Here is a 17,514-nt window from a genome sequence, read left to right on the forward strand (position 1 = left end):
CTGGAATCACACTCCATCTTCAGCACGCAGACCCCGCCCCCCGCAGGGTTCCTTTTTGATGCCAACAAGGTAAGTATTAGTAAGTGATGGCTTGTGTTCTGCCTTCTACGTATGACGCTGTGTGGATTCGAGCATACGGCTTATCCTTTCATCCACTCCCAGAAACAAGACTGTATGGGTGCTTAAGTCTATTATTTATAGGGATGATATGGGCAAGAATGGGAGATGACAGATAGTATAGTAGAACACAGTAGATGAGATCAGGAGGAGTAGTACAAAGTTGTAGATGATATCAAAGATTGTTGAACACAATGTGGATGATTCAGATAAAAACTATAAAAGACAGATATAATGCAGCATGTCAGTACTTGGTAGGCAATATACAGCAATACAAGGTATTATCACAACAGTAACAATGATACAGGATGCTGTTATCATGCATTATCTAAGAGCTGCGCAATATAACATACACAGCAGCAAAAGGGAAAGAAATATCTAACAACTAATGGCTGCTAGCTTTACACTCACTGAACGGAGAATGCATAACTATCATGCAGTGTACTAGCTTTACAGGAGCTGAACATGCATTGCAAACATCATGAGGAATGCATTATGGCCAGCTAACAGATGCATAACATAATAATTACATTATCTTACCGGAATCCGCTTGTTATAAGCAATGGTTTTGCAAAGAGCTGAGCAGGTGCGAGCTACTCAGGAGACGGCTGGAAAATGGTTACATGTTGTTGACCAAGGCAAGAAGGGGCGGTTCTGAACAACTAACCATTCGGGGAACAGAAAATTCCAAACACATGAATAAGAAAGAGAAGGGCAACTTATGACACCTACTGGCAGTAGCTGGAACAGCACTTAAAAATATCTAGGTGCACAAAATGGGCAGAACAGCTTGTCTGAATCCGGGACCAGGAACACAAGGCTTCAGTAGTTGCGAGTCCTGACCCTGTGCTCTTCCAGGTGCTCTTCCTCCGGCTCTTCCATTCATTATTTAATCTAGAACATTTTGCCTTCGTAATCCAGACACAGAGTACAACGCCACCCAAGCATTCACCCGCTGCTCTTCAGACTTTCTATGTGCGCAGTGACTGACTCTAGGCAGAAGATGGTGATAGTAGTTTGAGCATTTAAGACAGTCATTAAGCAGCCATAACAACTTGAAACAGAAGTATTTTTACCAAGATAACACTGTTCAATATGTAGCCTGTATTTTTACAAAAAATAGTGTAGAGAACTAGGGTAACAGACAGCAAATACAGTGGAATGTAGGCCTGAATTGCCACAATTTGTAGGCCACAAATACATTAGACGTCTGACAGCGATACCAGGCTGTTCAATATGTGGCCTGAATTTTTTTATTTTTAAAAAAGTCTTTAAAAAATAGCCAGACTCTGGAAGACCTAACAGTTGGACTGTCAACTTCCATCTTGTTGGTGTTACTGGGAATGGTTGCCCGCCTCCTGTCAGCAACCACCACACAGCTTCTTCCTGCCTGAAGGGGTGCTACGTCTCCTTCCCCCTGTGTGCGGCTGTCCTTGTTCTGCATGTCCTGTCAGGTTGGGTCAGTTACTATATCATCCAACACACTGACAACTTTTGCACCCTGGTCCTACTACTGACTTTCCGGCAAATGTGGCTCATCATCTTCCACCTCTTTGGACCGAGGCTGCTCAAATATTTGGGCATCGCTACATAGAATATCATCTTGCCCCGCTTCAAGTGGACCGGGCGAGAGGCCCGAATCTATAAATGGAAAAGTGAACAGCTCTTTGGAGTGTCCGAGTGTGGGATCAGTTGTCTCAAGGCACTCATGGTGGGAGGAAGGAGGATCAGGGTGAGGAATGTGCGGTCCAGTTTCACGGCTACTCAGACTTGACTGTGTGTAAGACAGGATGCTGGTGGTGGCCATGTAACTGTCAGTATTATCTGCTATCCAACCAACAACATTTTCACACTGCTCTGGCTTAAATAGTGCTGTCTTGCTGTGGTCCCCTAGGACTTCGGACACTAAGGTCCAGCGAGAAGATGAGGGTGTTTTCTGTGGCCCAGTTTCAGCTTGCCCACGGCCTCTGCCTCAGCATGCCACTTTCCCGTCCTTTGCCACGTGCCTTGCCCATTGTAAATGGACTAGAATATTATACACATTCACTACAAGTGGCTGAATTGAGAGCGAACTTGTATGTGATATGTGTGCGGGAAAACCACACTTTAACCCCTTTACCCCCAAGGGTGGTTTGCATCTTCATGACGGGCCAATTTTTACAATTCTGACCACTGTCCTTTATGAGGTAATAACTCTGGAATGCTTCCATGGATCCCGGTGATTCTGACATTGTTTTCTTATGACATATTGTACTTCATGTTAGTGGTAAAATTTCATTAATATAACTTGCGTTTATTTGTGAAAAAATGGAAATTTGGCGAAAATTTTGAAAATTTCGCAATTATCCAACTTTGAATTTTTATGCCCTTAAATCACAGAGATATGGCACACAAAAAACTTAATAAGTAATATTTCCCACATGTTTACTTTACATCAGCACAATTTAGGAACCAAAATTTTTTTGTTAGGAAGTTATAAGGGTTAAAAGTTGACCAGCGATTTCTCATTTTTACAACACCAATTTATTTTTAGGGACCACATCACATTTGAAGTCACTTTGAGAGGTCTATATGATAGAAAATACCCAAAAGTGACACCATTCTAAAAACTACACCCCTCAAAGTACTCAAAACCACATTCAAGAAGTTTATTAACCCTTCAGGTGCTTCACAGGAATTTTTTGAATGTTTAAAAAAATGAACATTTAACTTTTTCACACAAAAAATTACTTCAGGTCCAATTTTTCTATTTTACCAAGGGTAACAGGAGAAATTATACTGCAAAAGTTATTGTGCAATTTGTCCTGAGTACGCTGATACCTGACATGAGGGGGGAACCACTGTTTTGGCGCATGGCAGAGCTCGGCAGCTTTTCACTGCAAAATTGGCTGGAATTCAGATCAGATGCCATGTCACTTTTGGAGAGCTCCTGATGTGCCTAAACAGTGTAAACTCCCCACAAGTGACCCTATTTTGGAAACTAGACCCCCCAAGGAACTTATCTAGATATGTGGTGAGCACTTTGAACCCCCAAGGGCTTCACAGAAGTTTATAACGCCCGGGCATGAAAATAAAATCCATATTTTTTCCACAAGCATGATCTTTTAGTCCCCAATTTTTTATTTTCCCAAGGGTAAGAGGAGAAATTGGACCCCAAAGGTTGTTGTCCAATTTGTCCTGAGTGCACTGATACCCCATATGTGGGAGAAAACTACTGTATGGGCACACGTCAGGTCTCTGAAGGGAAGTAGTGACATTTTGGAATGCAGATTTTGATTTAATGGTCTGCAGGTGTCATGTTGCATTTGGAGAGCCCCTGATGTACCTAAACTGTGGAAACCCCCCACAAGTGACCACATTTTGGAAACTAGACACCCCAAGGAACTTATCTTGATGTGTGGTGAGCACTTTCAACCCCCAAGTGCTTCTCAGAAGTTTATAACGCCCTGGCGTGAAAATTAAAAAATCATATTTTTTCACAAACATGATCTTTTAGTCCCCAATTTTATTACGTTCCCAAGGGTAGGTGGAGAAATTAGATCCCTCTTTTGATCGCGTGTTATTGCACTTTTTGTTTGGCGGTATGATGAAAAAGCATTATTTTTTGCTTTGTTTTTTATTTTTAGTTTTTAATGGGTTAACTTAAGGGGTTAACTAGTGGGACAGTTTTATAGGGCGGGTCGTTACGGACGCGATGATACTAAATATGTGTACTTTTATTGTTTTGGCTTTTTTATTTCCAAAAAATGAATTTATTAGGGAATATTTTTTTTTATTTAGCGATTTTTTTTTATAAATTACTTTTCCACTTTTTTTTTTTTACTTTATTGCTTTGTCCCAGGGGGGGGGACATCACTGTCATGTGTCACATCACTGATCTGTCACGACAGATCAGCGATCAGGCAGGCGCTGCACAGGCTATCCTCAGCCCTGCGCTTTGCAGGCACTGAGGAAGCCGCCTCCCTGCAGGCCCCCATGGCCATATTGGACCTGGGGACCTGCAGAGAAGGAGGCCCCTGAAGCAGCGTTGCACATTGCGCTGCTCCAGGGGTCTCAGGGAAGCACAGAGGGAGCCTTCTCCCTGCCGATGCTTCCCTGATCCTCCAGTACACTATGATCATGTTTGATTGCAGTGTGACGGGGGTTAATGTGTCGTGGGCGGTCCGTGACCGCCCCTGACACATAGTGCCGGGGCCAGCTGTGATAATCAGCTGACACCTGGCCGTGATCAGCGGCGCTCCCCCCGGGGGCACCGCTGATCGCGATGACGTACTTTCCCATCCCTGGTCATAGGGGCCCGGGTACCGTGGACGGGATAGTACGTCACATGTCAAAAAGGGGTTAAACTATCTGGACTGTACTTACAAATGTTTTTTTGGTTATCCAATTGGTGCCATTAAGTACCATAACAGACAGCAAAAACAGTAGAATATATAGGCCTAAAATGCACACATTTGTAGCACACGGATGCATGAGGCGTGTCACAGATATACCACACTGTCAAATATGTGTCCTTTTTTAAAAAAACAATGCAAAATAGTGCTGTATATAACTAGAGAGACAGACAGCAGAAAAAATGGAATACCGGCCTAAAATGCCCAATCTTAGAGCACGCAGATATATGAGCTGGCACGGAGATCCCGCACTGACTAATATGTGGTCTGTATTTTTTGCTTTTTTATGCTAAATACTGCTGTATGTAACTATAGTGACACACAGGGAAAAAATTAAAAACAGGCCTAAAATGGCCAAACTTGGAGCATGCAGATATATAAGCTGGCACGGAGATACGACACTGACAAATCTGTGGCCTGTATTTTTGGCTTTTTTAAGGCTGAATAGTCTTGTATATAACTACAGTGACAGACAGCAAAAAAAAAATGAATTTACTGCTAAAATGACCAAAATTTTTAGCAGACGGATGGATGAGGCGTGTCACAGATATACCACACTGTAAAATATGTGGCCTGTATGCATTTTTTGGGGGGTTCAGCAAAATGGTGTCAAGAAATTGTGTAAGACACTCAAAAAAAATTCTACTCTACCGTACTACATAAAAATGAAAGATTTACCTGTGCACTCAAAAGTGATTTTTGGAACTCCTTTAAAATTGCTGGATTTTCACACTGTGCTAGGAAAAGGATCTGGGTTTATTGTGCAGTGTCAAAAAGCAAATGGAGAAAACAAAAGGCTCTGATTAACCTGGCCGAAAATTTTTTCCAAGCCAATTAGACCTGGGACTAGGTATATAAGGGCAATATATCCTATTGGTAGCAGCAGACAGGAAGGGAATGGACCCTCTTGATGTATGCAAAGATATGTGTATACACACATAAAGCACCTGCAGGACTTGCACTAATATGTATAGAGCGACGTACAATCCCGTGCCTACCTAACACTGCAACCTACAATATATACTCCGGAATTAGTCCTTAGAAGGATTGTTGGTTTATCTGGATTTGAGTAGTTTATGATGGAAGACCCCACACTGACTAATAAATCCCCAAATCTGACCCTATCTCAGCAGATGCTCTCCCTACACCATCTAAATCCGGAGCTGAATGCGCCGAGAAAGGCGACGTCCGGTCTCTTATACCCCTGATGATGCTGTGCGGCCAGCCAATCACTGCACGACCACAACAAAGATGGCTGCGGCTTTTCATTGCCTGGCAGGCAATCCCTGCATCATGATTGGGTCTCTATAGACTGCCAAAAACCCGAGTTCTCACCGAGTAATCCCAGAAATGCTCGATGCTCACCGAGTACCGTGATACTCGGGCGAGTAGTGGCGAGCACGTTCGCTCATCACTAGTGGTAAAGTCTTTGACGGACCTCACCCTCAAGGAGGCTGATGTGAAAAATTGGTCCATGGCTACAAAAAATTCTTTCCTGACACTAAAGAAATGTTTTACTTCAGCTCCTGTGTTGGTACAACCCGATCCATCAAGACCCTTTATTGTTGAGGTTGACGCTTCTGAGATGGGGCAGTTTTGTCTTAGGGTCCTTCCACATTCACTAATCTAAAGCCGTGCGCCTTCTTTTCTAAAAAAAATTCTCCGGCCGAGAGAAATTATGTCGGCAATCGGGAATTGTTGGTGGTTAAGTTGGCTTTTGAAGAATGGAGGTGTTTCCTGGAGGGGGCGGTCCACCCCATTACAGTAATCACAGTTATCACTGATCATAAAAATGTGGCCTATATCAAGTCTGCCAAGAGATTGACCCCCAGACAGTCTCAGTGGCAGGTCATGTTTCTTGCAACATGATAATGACCCAAAACACACAGCTAAAAACACCCAAGAATGGCTAAGAGGAGAAAACATTGGACTATTCTGAAGTGGCCTTCTATGAGCCCTGAACTAAATCCTATTGAGCATCTTGGGAAAGAAACATGCTGTCAGAAAAGGGAACCTTCAAACACGGGACAACTGGAGCAGTTTGCTCTTGAGGAGTGGGCAAAAATACCTGTGGAGAGGTGCAGAAGTCTCATTGACAGTTACAGGAATCTTTTGATTGCAGTGATTGCCTCAAAAGGTTGTGCAACAAAATATTACGTTAAGGGTGCCATCATTTCTGTCCAGGCCTATTTCATGAATGAGTTTTATGTTTTTTTAAATTCTGTGGAAGCATGGTTGAAAAGCAATGTCTGACTTTCATTTTGTTAATTTTCATAGAGTTTTTATTTATTATTACTTTAGTCAGATTCAAGTTATATCTGTAACCATTGTGGGTTTTTCTGTCATTAACCAAGCGGTACCAACAATTTTGGTCACGTGTGTAGGAGTGAATATTTTGACTCCACAGCCACTTTCTAGAAACTAACACACAGTGGATGTTGGAGAATGAAAATTTACACATTTGCCATTTTATTACCCAACACATAGAGCCCAGATTGTGCTCCATTAGACACACACCATGAATTAAGTGGATTCTTCTCACTATAATATTGCTAAATACAGGGATCCTAAATGTTGTGTGAGCACACTGCAAGACTCAGAAGTGAGAGCGGATATTGCTGTATGGTTTATAAAAACCCTGCTGCTATTCAATAGCCTTTGAGCCACTAATAGTGTGAGACCCTCTGTTATACCATTGACAAATGATGGAGCTGAGTGGGGACTTGTTTTTTGTGAGATGAGAATTGGTATTATTTTTGCCTACATAACATTGGTTTCTTTTCTTTTTATTTGATATTTGGGAGGCAGAATGAACGAACAGTTGAACACAATGCTCTACTGGTTCATCCAACAAAATTTTCTATTAGACTGTGAACTGTCATTGTCTTGGTAAATAATTAAAGTTTTTACATAGCTTGCTATTTTTATGGACAGTTAAGTTGAAATGTTCAAAAATATAAAACTCAAGGATATTTTATTAAAAAATAATTGTTTTTTATCTTAGCAGATGACTGTACCTGGAGATCAGAAGGACAACTGACATCTTCAATTTTTAAATCTGATGATCTTGAGATCCTACAAGATACAACTGAAGTGATTGCTGTTACTTCAGATACACCATCATCTATTCACAGCAAAGATCTGTCATCTGATCCTATGAAACAGGTCCCATCTTCTGATTCATTACCAACTACTAAGGAAAATCAAAGTCACAAAAGAGGCATTAAAAAACAATCTGCTCCTAAAGCAAAGAAGTCATTTTCATGTTCAGAATGCGGGAAATATTTTACAGGGAAATCAGGTTTTGTTAACCACCAGAGAACTCACACAGGGAAGAATCCTTTTTCATGTTCAGAATGTGGGAAATGTTTTAACCAGAAATCAGAGCTTGTTACTCACCAGAGAATTCACACAGGGGAGAAGCCTTTATCATGTTTAGAATGTGGGAAATGTTTTGCACGTAAATCACATTTTGTTTCTCACCAGAGAATTCACACAGGAGCAAAACCTTTTTCATGTTCAGAATGTGGGAAATGTTTTAACAAAACATCAGCTTATGTTAAGCACCAGAGAATTCACACAGGGGAGAAGCCTTTTTCCTGTTCAGAATGTGGGAAATGTTTTAACCAGAAAGGGAATCTTGTTACACACCAAATAACTCACACAGGAGATAAGCCTTTTTTATGTTCAGAATGCGGGAAATATTTTGCACGTAAATCACATTTTGTTACTCATCAGAGAATTCACACAGGAGTTAAACCTTTTTCATGTTCAGAATGTGGGAAATGTTTTGCACGTAAATCATATTTTGTTACTCATCAGAGAATTCACACAGGAGTGAAACCTTTTTCCTGTTCAGAATGTGGGAAATGTTTTAACCAGAAAGGAAATCTTGTTGCACACCAAATAACTCACACAGGAGAGAAGCCTTTTTGCTGTTCAGAATGTGGGAAATATTTTAACAATAAATCAGATTGTGTTAAGCACCAGAGAATCCACACAGGGGAGAAGCCTTTTTCATGTTCAGAATGTGGGAAATGTTTTAACAATAAATCAGATTGTGTTAAGCACCAGAGAATCCACACAGGGGAGAAGCCTTTTTTATGTTCAGAATGTGGGAAATGTTTTAACTGTAAATCAGATTGTATTAGGCACCAGAGAATCCACACAGGGGAGAAGCCTTTTTCATGTTCAGAATGTGGGAAATGTTTTAACAATAAATCAGATTGTATTAAGCACCAGAGAATCCACACAGGGGAGAAGCCTTTTTTCTGTTCAGAATGTGGGAAATATTTTACACATAAATCAAATTTTGTTAAACACAAAAGAACCCACACAGGGGAGAAGCCTTTTTCATGTTCAGATTGTGGGAAATGTTTTGCACATAAATCACAATATGTTAACCACCAGAGAACTCACACAGGGGAAAAGCCTTTTTCCTGTTCAGAATGTGGGAAATGTTTTAACCGGAAAGCGCTTCTTGTTAAACATCAGAGCAGTCACACAGGGGAGAAGTCTTTTTCATTTTCTTAATGTGAGAAATATTTTACTTGGAAATCAACTTTTAATAAACATCAGAGATGTCACACAAGGGAGAAGCCTTTTTTATGTTCATAATGTTGGAATAGTTTTAACCAAAATTGAATCTTCTTAAAGGCGTTGTCTCTTATCATTCCTCATGTTTGCTGACAAAAGGCTAAAACTAAAGTTTATTAGTTCCAAATGTAAAACTATACCCATAATTCACCCCCTGAAGGTTAGTCAGAAGGTGACCAAGCCTTATTTACATTTACCGGGTTTTTTGCGGCCCATTTTTGTGGGCCGTATCGCCACAATTTTCACGGTCTGCCGCAATAACCGACCGCAAAAAACTTGCAGATCGCCGTTTTTCAGTTTTCCAATACTAATGAAGTGGTTTTGAAAAAAAAACCAGCGTTCCACAACACTGGAAGTGACTGTACACCGCAAAAGCAAACTTCCGTTTGTATTTGCGGCCCCATTGGGGGTTGTGTCCATACACCATGAAAAGGATCGAGCAGGCTCGATCTTTTTTCACGGCTGCAAATACGGCCCTCTGCCATACAGCACACGGCGCACCGTGGAATTTTTGGGGGCCGATTTTTGCGGCCCCATAGAAATCTATTGGGGCCGCAAAAACATGGTAAATGTAAAAGAAGTCTAATAGAAAAAACGTGTACCCCACATTTCAGTATATAGGGTGAGGTGACATATACACACTCACTCTTCAAGCTTCTCATTTCTACGGGTTTCTTCATCCTCACCAAAGACGACTCATCAGGAGACTTTATTTAATATTGACCTATATTCAAGCGAGACTAGAGGAAGAAAACCTAAAATCATGTATAATGTTATCCGAAACAGTCAGAAAACTAGTCACATACAGGCACAGCCCAGACTTCAAACTATGTACTTTGTACATTTATAAGCCACTCCAGTGGCGGTCCGTCAGGAATAGAAAGTATGTGAAAATACAGTATAATTATTGTGCTTTTCTTCCTATAGAGACTGCCCTAGCTTGGTATTGTAACAAGTATCAATTAGTAGTGCAGCCAAATTGTCCTAGACTGAACTCCGTTTTCAGAATTTAGTATAGACTGTAGTGGCGCTAGTAACTGTAGAAAAGAGAGAGGAACACTTGCTGCAAATTAGGAACATGCAACACCAATGTGATCAATAAAATATAAATAAATAATTAAAATTTGCACTTAATAATGAACCCATTTAGCTTGTAGTGACCTAAAAAATACACACAAATGAATTGGATTGCTCCAAGTTAGGTAGTTACCTTAAGGTGTAATCTGAGCGAATGTCTGGACTCCAGAGGACCAGTAAAGAGCGCTGTATGTCTTGATGTGTGTCACGTGGACCTGTCCTGTGTGACACGACCAGCAGGGCGGTAACAAGACGCGGCACGTGATATTGTCCTGTGTGACATGGCTCGCAGGCCGGTAACTAAAACAAGACAAGGGGTAGGGAAACAGGTACAACGGTGGGCCCTGCGATAGGGACAGGGGACTTGGAGACCTGCACTCCCCTGAGTCAGTGTCCCTAACGCTCCTAACGTTCCCTATGCCGGGTCCGCACCGGGCGCCAATCACGAACCCGTCGCCCTAGCACACCCTACACCTATCCCTTGCTAGGGAGCTGGGTGGCGCAGGCACTGGCCCCACCACTGCACTAATGCACACTAAGGAAAAACACAAACAGGGAAACACCACTTAGCTTTACTCTGTTGCACTTGCATGCAGCTCTCCTCCTGAATTGCTGCCATCAAGCTCTGTCAGAGCTAAGAAAATCCCCTATGACTCCTTTCACACCAGGCTCTGTCAGAGCTGTGAGGAACGCTCTCCAGCTCCTTCCTCCACCAAGGATGGTTGAAATGAACACTATCACCAACACTGATTGCAACACCTGTGACTCTTTTGTAGCAGAGCCAGCAATCACACCTGCATTAATCATGTGCACTTAGCTAAGAAACCAGAGTGCATTGGCGCTCACCACCACAGGGGGGAGACTTAGAAAAAACGACACCTCAGTGCAATAATCCTAATGGCCACCGGGGGCAAAAAAACCAACCTTAAGCACAGCTTAGAAAAATAAAGGTTACCTGTGCTTTTAATCAGTCCTGATCCAGCATGGATCATGACCATGTGAAGTCAAAAAACTTGGCACTCAAATGGCGAATAAAGTGGATCTCTGGTTTATTGGCATCCAGATTATATGTACTAAACGTTTTCGATCCAACAGTGGATCTTCATCAGAAATTCTCTAGAGAACATACATAAAAAAGGAGAAATTAATCTATGTCATAGTTATCCTATTCAGAGAGAATGATAATTCTTATGATGCATAAGAAAAATTGAAATACATAAATCAAGAAAATTTCAGTATGTCAAATAAGCGTATAGTCTCAACTGGATTCCCGAGATTGAATCTTATGTGCATGTGTTCCGTGAGAAAAAAATTTCACATAAACGTATATGCAAGGTGGTGTTAAGAAAAATAACCAGTAGGTCTATCCAAAGGAATAAAGAGAAAACAACAACGTAGCTAAAGGATATTAAGTGTTTCCAGTTATTAGGTGCAGATCGTGTCTGGATAGAGTAAAATGTTGCTCATATAGAACATGGTTCGTGAACGCCGGTCCTCCTATGAGGAAACAAAAAGGAGAAAACATCACAGAGGGCCATATAGTGTCACATTATATATAGTGGTTATTCATATAGTGGTGGTCCATGTGGCGTGAAAAGCCCAAATAGAAATGAAATAATCCCTTTTATTACCTGAATGCTGTATCTCAAAGTTTTAGGGGAAAAATTGCGCTTTAGTATGGCGACATAAGTCGCTTATTGTATGGCGCTGTAATAGAAAGATAGACATGTTGCTTAACATAAGCCCTTAACATGGCTGAATGCGCGATATGGAAATAGGGTAATATATTATCTGCTCCCTGTGTCCCCTGGTGTGCGGTGTGTACCACTATATGGAGGACGCCAGGCCTGGTAATGTGCGTCCGGGTTTTATAATCCGGCGGGGATCTCCCGTGGCCGCGTCATAGCGGTCACGTGGTATTGGCACATCAAGCCCTGACCGCGTCATAGCGGTCACATGGTACTGGCATATCGCGCATGTCAGGTCGCTCTGTGTTGCTGGATTTAGAATGGGGTGGGGACTTCCCCTGACCGTTTAATAGTGGTCATATGGTGTTGTCACATTGCGCCTGCGCTATAGTGGTTACATTGCGCATGTCAGAATGGGGCGATCATGTGGCCGGAGCAGTCGCGTCTGTTGCTAGGTAACGCGATGCTCCAAAGAGTCACAAGAGAATACATGGGGAAGCTCCTAATAATACAGAAATGAACACATGCACCTAAGATTCAATTTCGGGAATCCAGTTGAGACTATACGCTTATTTGACATACTAAAATTTTCTTGATTTATGTATTTCAATTTTTCTTATGCATCATAAGATTTATCATTCTCTCTGAATAGGGTAACTATGACATAGATTAATTTCTACTTTTTTATGTATGTTCTTGATGAGTTTGTGATTTGATCTTTATCTCTCAATGGGAGATCGATATGCTGGAAGGTTGCCAGATTTTGGTCTGAGGCCTACTCGAGTAGCGGAGAACAAACACACACAGAGACAGGGTATGTATCTGCAGGATGTTCCCCCTTTCCTGATTTAATTAGGTAGCTTATATGCTCATTTGAGTAGGCGGTAACATTACATCATCACATTTCATTGGACAATTGATCATTCAACAGTAAGCATAAATGGTTCCAACCAATCATATTCATATTCGTTAACCAATCAGATTGTACTCGGCTGTTAATTATTAGTATTTGTGTAGACGTGCTGAAAGCTTTAATAGGTCTTGGGTAAATTACACAAGACCCCAATATCATTCTCATTAATCTAGCCTCATGACAGTTATAGCTCCATTAGCCTCATTAACCTGTCTTACTAAGTATTCATGGCCCCAGTATCTACCTAATATGTGGACGTGTAGTTTCAATGTCCAACTGGGTGCAGTAAACAGTTTATCCATCACGTACAATTTCTTATGAAGAATAAGGTTATAGGTAATCATTATCATGAGACAGCATTTTCATATACAGAGTATGCATGTAAGACCCCAGAAATACATTGATATTAAAAGGACATACAGAATTCCCTGTCATTCTCTAGAGAATTTCTGATGAAGATCCACTGTTGGATCAAAAACATTTAGTACATATAATCTGGATGCCAATAAAACAGAGATTCACTTTATTCGCCATTTGAGTGCCAAGTTTTTTTTTTATTACTATATGGGCTGGAGACCCTACTTGTGCACCTTCCACGAACTGATTGATGAGTGCCTTGTTGTTTCTACTGCTCTATAAAAGAGTGTCAGGTGTGGTAATCACTGTTGGTGATAGTTCTCAGTTACAAGCAGGCCTGGGTGAAGGATGGAGCCGAAGGAGAGTCCCGGGCAGCTCAGTGAGAGTCCTGGAGTGCAGCTATGGTGTCTGCAAGGAGGGCTGGCATGGCTTGGTGGAGTTGCAGCTTTGGTGTCAGCAAGGAGTTCTTGCATGGCTTGGTGGAGTGGCAGCTATGGTGTAGAGCTGCACTCATGATGCTGGACTCGATTGCTGGAAAGCTGGACTCAAGATGCTGGACTCTTTTGCTGGAAAGCTGGACTCATATGCTGGACTCTGTTTCTGGACAGCTGCACGCAGGTAGTGGACTCTGTTTGCTCCAAGGCTGCACTATGGTGTTGGATACAGTCGGAGGAAAAGATGCACGCCGGTGGTGGGCTCTGTTGCTGGGAGCGTAGCAACAGAGCAAAGCTAAGTGGTGTTTCCCTGTTTTGTCTCTTTTCCTTATGTGTGTTTTAGTGCAGTGGTGGGATTAGTTTCCGCACCGTCCACTTCACTAGTGAGGGTTTAGGTGCAGCACGAGTCAGGGTTTTTAGGTTCCTGATCGATTGTTTAAATTCGCCTTACTGGAGGCGGGGTTTCCAGACATATGTGTATTTCCGAAATTCGCCTGTTGGAGGCGGCGTATCCAGCTGCATGTTTTATTATTTAAATTCACCCCACTGGAGGCTGTGTATCCAGGGTCACGCGTGTCATCTAAATCCGCCCTGCTGGAGGTGCTGGGTCCAGTCGCGCGTGGCCGTGACATTATCACCAACCCTACATTTTTTCTGGTGAGCCTCGGGCCATGTTCAGACCTGTGAGCATTTGCTGCTGGGCCTCACTGAGGTGAGTGAGGAGCTGCATGGTGTGTAAGCAGTTCCAGCAGCAGTAATCATGGTCTGGAGCCTTCCCTCTGACTCAACCGGAAAATGAAATAGCGGCTGGCAATGAAGCCCCCTAGAGTCGCTGCTGGGGAGCGGGACTTTCTCATACAGGCGGATGCACCCAGACAGGTGGGTGGAGTTGGTGTCCCCATGGTGCTGTCTGGGGTTCCCCGAGGTGAAGGGGTACGTCCCGGTAGTGAGCAGACTGGTGTTATAGTCCGTGGGGCTCATGCCAAATCTTCCATACCACCGAAGAAGCCACCCCCTCCTGGTCGTGTGGAGGAAGGCGACAAGGAGTGTATTTTTCCTCCATATCCCAGGCCCCTTCCTCTCCAGTGTGAACAGCAGGTGCGCTGCGGGGGAGTAGGGGCAAATTTCAACCCTCGCCAGTAGCCAACCCTGGGAGGCGCAGACCTCGTGTAAAGGGTTGGAGGGTGGTGTTCCCTTGGTGAATAGCGGGGGTGTGAGTGTGGTGACACAGGGGGACGCCTCTGTTGTCGATCCCAGAATGAGTTCTCTGAATTATGACAAACAAATGTGTGGCAATAAACATTCAGGTCCGGATCTGTGTGTGAACGAGCATGTATGGGTGGCCACCAAAAAACATCCTGTGGAAGTGTGTTGTGGAGTCTTACCAGCTCATACCGAACTTACACATACATAACTCGTTCCCCAGGTCGGCGCTTTGGAGATGTGTGGTGCCTCCAGAACATACATTGCCTATACCAGCGGTGCATTTGTCATTAACCTGAAGTGTCAGGTAGTGGTTGGGGTGAACTCTGAATCTGGACGTCCCTGCTGTAGGTGGTTCCCTAATGAAGAGCAGTCTTGAGGGTCCAGAGGCCCCTCATTAAGGGGAGGGTACTGTCATGATCCAGGTTGGATACGACAGAGAAAATGCACAAGTAACCTTTTTTTTCCTTTGCTGTGGTGTCCCCCTTTGCTGGTATGTATGGTCACCCTCACCCCCCTTTCCTGGTATGCATGGTCCCCCTCACCCCCCTTTGCTGGTATGCATGGTCCCGTCACCCCTCTTTCCTGGTATGCATGGCCTCCTCACCTCCCTTTCCTGGTATGCATGGTCCCATCACCCCCCCTTCCTGGCATGCATGGTCCCCTCACCTCCCTTTCCTGGTAAGCATGGTCACCCTCACCCCCTTATCCAGGTATGCATGGTCACCCTCACCCCCCTTTCCTGGTATGCATGGTCCCCCTCACCCCCCTTTGTTGGTATGTATGGTCACCCTCACTCCCCTTTCCTGGTATGCATGGTCCCCCTCCTCCCCCATTGCTGGTATGCATGGTCCTCCTCACCCCCCCATTGCTGGTATGCATGGTCCCTTCACCCCCCTTTGCTGGTATGTATGGTCACCCTCACCCCCCTTTCCTGGTATACATGGTCCCCCTCACCCCCCTTTGCTGGCATGTATGGTCACCCTCACCCCCCTTTCCTGGCATGCATGGTCCCACTCCCTCCTCCCCATTGCTGGTATGCATGGTCCCCCTCATCCCCCTTTCCTGGTATGCGTGGTCTCTGTTAAAAAAAAAATAGTTATATACTCACATTCCGACAGCCTCCGATCTTCTTTCCAAGCGCTCGGCCTCGCGGTCCCAGTAATGCATTGCGCAAAACACCGCTGATGACGTCGCACCCTCTCGAGAGTGACATCATCTCCGGTCTAAGGTGCAAGGCATTACTGTGACAGCAAGGCCGGGAGCGTGGAAAGAAGATCGGAGGCGGTTGGAAGGTGAGAATAACATTTTTTTATTTTAATTCTCTTTTTTACAGATCAAGGCCTGCCGCCCCATTGAGCGCTGCGACCGCCGCTGATTGGTCACGGCCTGGCGGCCACGACCAATCAGCGGCAGGCGCAGCTTACCGTTACAAACAGCCACGCCTGCTGATATAGAAGAGTTAATGGTTTGCTTTTATATCCCTTTAAATTCCTTTAATTCTCCATTTGCCTTTTGCCTTTCATTCATTCTTATGACGCTGCAGTTTTGCCTGTCTCCTCTTCAAGGAGAAAATGCTTCTTATCATATATGTTCTCAAAAGTCAGCCACAGCATGTTCTGGGTACATTGTAAACATGGTATGACCCTGAAGGTGATGGTGGGGGCCACATGAGCTCCATAGAATTACATATTGTTGTAAATGGTATAAAAGATTGCCTTGTATTTCATTACGTCAGATAAAGTGATTTGACCACGGCACGTGTGTGTTGAGTCTCTTTGTCTCCAAGCGCTTGTGAATTAAGGGTGAAAGCCTAATCCGGACTCACTGGTGATCTGGCATACCTGACGCTTGGTCAGCGCAAAAAGCAGCCACGACAGATTTGACGCCCAACGGGGACCGTGGAAACCAGCCTATTTGGAATCCGTATGTGGGAGCTTCCTGGGAGGTTGAATATGCGGAATCCAGGCTGCAGCAGGTGAGAACATTTATTCTTACATTGATTCTGCATCTGCAGCCTCTTTAAGGATGCCTACATATCTCTGGGTAAGACTGTACAACACGGTTCAAAAGAACCCACATCAACAGTGAGTGGTGAGTATGTCCGTATGAGAGTTGAATAATAGAGTAATAAGATAATAATTGTCATCTGTATTATCTATTAATCTGTTCTGGCAATATACTAATATACTAACTGGTTGTGTACTGGTGTACTGTGTAGCACAAAGCCTGGGATAGACTCTGTGCAGTGTGATTTTGGATTGGCAGTAAATCATGAGGCTGTATTTTGTATAGGGCTGTGGTTTTTGGTTGGTTTGGTTTTCATTGATTCTTGTTGTTTAAGAAGTTGGCTTTGGTGTTCTCAGCGTGTCAGTGGACACGGCTGTCGGTTAAGGTGTCAAATCCAAAGCGTAAGATAGGTAGGCTGTGTGAATCCTTGTATGTATGTCTAGGAGAACCTCTGAATTAGATGAGAGAGGAGTAATTGAGTATAAGGGATTTTTTGTTATCTTCTCTTTGTAAAATCAAATGACAACTGAAAAGTGAAAGAAAAAATCCCTGAATGAGCACATATGAAAGAATCATCACACATCATTTTGTGTCAAGAGAATGTTACCTTTCATTATACAGTTACCCGCTCTTACAATGAAATCCTGTGATTTTGAGGTTTTTTTTGTAGAAATTGATTTTGATTAAGTCTAAAGAGCTAAGGCATTCTGTTACTTTGTGAAGGA

General features: G+C 43.3%; 1 protein-coding gene across 3 annotated transcripts in view; it reads left to right on the forward strand.

Annotated features, from left to right (window-relative positions):
• The window catches only part of LOC141094144 (uncharacterized), a 57,568-nt gene extending 48,466 nt beyond the window's left edge, over positions 1-9,102 (forward strand). For 2 of the 3 annotated variants that reach the window (XM_073579886.1, XM_073579888.1), the window contains exon 7: positions 7,516-9,102. In XM_073579886.1, the coding sequence (XP_073435987.1) occupies positions 7,516-9,044 (1,529 nt within the window). In that variant the 3' untranslated portion in view covers positions 9,045-9,102. The remainder of the gene's footprint in view (positions 1-7,515) is intronic. The other variant, XM_073579887.1, reaches the window with a different exon arrangement.
• The last annotated feature ends 8,412 nt before the right edge of the window (positions 9,103-17,514 follow it).

The sequence above is a fragment of the Dendrobates tinctorius genome, unplaced genomic scaffold (assembly GCF_039654945.1).
Source record: "Dendrobates tinctorius isolate UK_male_01 unplaced genomic scaffold, ASM3965494v1 ptg000063l, whole genome shotgun sequence".
NCBI classification, from domain to species: Eukaryota; Metazoa; Chordata; class Amphibia; order Anura; family Dendrobatidae; genus Dendrobates; species Dendrobates tinctorius.